At 45.7% G+C, this 2,134-nt stretch overlaps 1 protein-coding gene across 1 annotated transcript; it reads left to right on the forward strand.

Annotated features, from left to right (window-relative positions):
* Positions 1 to 1,366: 1,366 nt before the first annotated feature.
* On the forward strand, positions 1,367 to 2,086 carry K450DRAFT_276091 (uncharacterized protein; the record flags this gene model as incomplete). The annotated part of the gene is made up of 2 exons (XM_051593214.1): positions 1,367 to 1,937; positions 2,007 to 2,086. 2 exons carry the CDS (start codon positions 1,367 to 1,369, stop codon positions 2,084 to 2,086), a joined length of 651 nt encoding a protein of 216 aa, XP_051439908.1.
* Between the last annotated feature and the right edge of the window lie 48 nt (positions 2,087 to 2,134).

Consider the following 2,134-nt stretch of genomic DNA (forward strand, 5'->3'; position numbering starts at 1 on the left):
CGTTTGTAGTAAAAAAATAATAATCAGGAAAAAACTAGTTGCTTTTACTTTTAGTCCCAATCCCTTCCCTTTCATGCAATTGATATTTATTTCAAAGACGTTCAACCGGTTATACAGAGCGTCCAATTAACGATGTTAAATTCAGGGCGGCGTTTCATGAGATGTTTCAGGGTCAATGAGGTATAGCCATTCCAGTCATAAGCCTTGATACCACTAACCACTTTACGACGCTAACAAATGCATAATGTACTGGTGAAGTGAGCAAGTGAATTGGTAATTCCCACCCGTACTTGAAAATGTGACGTTAAAAGACGAAGTAAAGTCTGAACTCGCTTCAACCAATGATCGATGAATACGCTAAGCTGTGGGGAAGTCGTCATAGATGGTCTCTATGTATTCCTATATTGCCATTCTCAGAGTATCAAAACATTGTACATGCTCGCACAAATTGACAATGAACAGCGGTTTTTAACATATTTCTCCACAACGGATGTGCCATCAAGCTCAGCCACTTCTATGAAGCTTTTAATAGTTCTAATTATTTGTTGTTCAATCTTTAGTACCCTACGACAAACAACTCTTCTCTCCTTGAAAATTCGTAACGGCGATTGAATGTATTACCTACCATATGATCCCAAAGCCAATCAATGACTTGGCATTTCCGTAATATGCCGAGGTATAAGCACTACATGTCTCCAGTAACTCGGTCCGGCTAAGGGGTACTGCCATATGTTCCGAAGTACTCTAGTGAATTGAAATGTAGTAAATTGAATGATATCGTATCTGGTTGTAACAATCCTCGATAATCCTGTGCTGATTACACCAGCATTTACAACATAAGCCATCAAGTTGGTGATGATCATGGGTGGTTCCTAGCAGGCCATTCGAGAAAAAGACTCTTCAGTGTTCGTACATTGACTGGAATTTTTGTTGTTCCTTGCCACTTCTTTAGGCTCACTGAACGGCAGCATGAGTCTAACGCTTCAGATGGTATCGTTTCTTTTGGCTGCGAAATCGATGGAGCTACTTCATTAGCAAGTGCTTCATTAGATGAAGTCATGATCACTACCGCTGTTAAAAGTCTGTAAAATGCCAATATATGCCTTTCATACTGAACAATAAGGATGCCATGTTTGCATAATTTTTCCCAAGGGGATATTCGCTGTATTCAAAAGCCTGAAAATTCTTTGATTTTGGATCTTTGTCTTTTGAGCTTTAGCTTTTTTCAGCAGTTACTATGAAAACCAAACGCGCATACATAATCGCCTTAAAGCGATATCTATCGCAAAAAAACAAGCCGTACAACATTTGTCGCCCTCCCCACCCCCGTCCTCCTTGCCGGCCAAAACGCTGGCGGCCAAAACCAATGGCAGTGGACATCCCACCACTCGATGATCAGATGGACATCGACGAGCCTTTTGAGCTTGAAGTGGTGGGATGTTCACTAGCCCCAAGTGACGACAGCTGCCTCCCGGAGGGCATGGAGATTTGTCCGCCTTCCCCTGCTCTTTCTTCCCGTGTTCTGCGGTTCGAGGAAGCCCCTGTGGACCGCTGTGTCCTTCCAGAGGGAATGGACGTCTGTCCGACTTCGCCGGCTCGTTCTTCTGGTTTTCTGCCTTTGGCGGGATCTGATACCCCTTCCGTTCATTTTGTTGGCCCTTCTGCCACATTGGCAGCCCCTCCCGCTCCTTCTGCCTTTATGGCTACCCATTCCGCTCCTTCCGCCACCACTTTGGCAACCCCTTCCGCTCCTTATGTTTCGGTAGCCAGAGCAGCTGCCATGTATACTGCTGAGCAGTACCGATGTCCCGCGAGTCCCCCATCGCGGGACGACACTCCTCCCAAGGCTTCGCGCGATGGGACCCCACTGGGTAATGAGAATCAGCTCAGCCCAGTGAACGGTCCTGTCGCGCCTCCGGAAGATGTTGAAGACGTAAGTAGCTGTTTAAAGTGTAAGCAAAGTGATGGGTAAATATATTTTTGTTAACGTGCTCTTCTATCATTAGATCGACCGGATGGTCCAGAGTTCTGGCTGGTTCCAGGACCTGGACGAAGTCTGCTCTCAGTTGACAGACGCATTCGCTGAGAGGGAGGAGGAGAACCTCCAACCGTCGCTAGAAGTGATTACCGAAGA

Source organism: Umbelopsis ramanniana, assembly GCF_025399195.1.
Source record: "Umbelopsis ramanniana AG unplaced genomic scaffold K450scaffold_159, whole genome shotgun sequence".
Lineage (NCBI taxonomy): Eukaryota > Fungi > Mucoromycota > Umbelopsidomycetes > Umbelopsidales > Umbelopsidaceae > Umbelopsis > Umbelopsis ramanniana.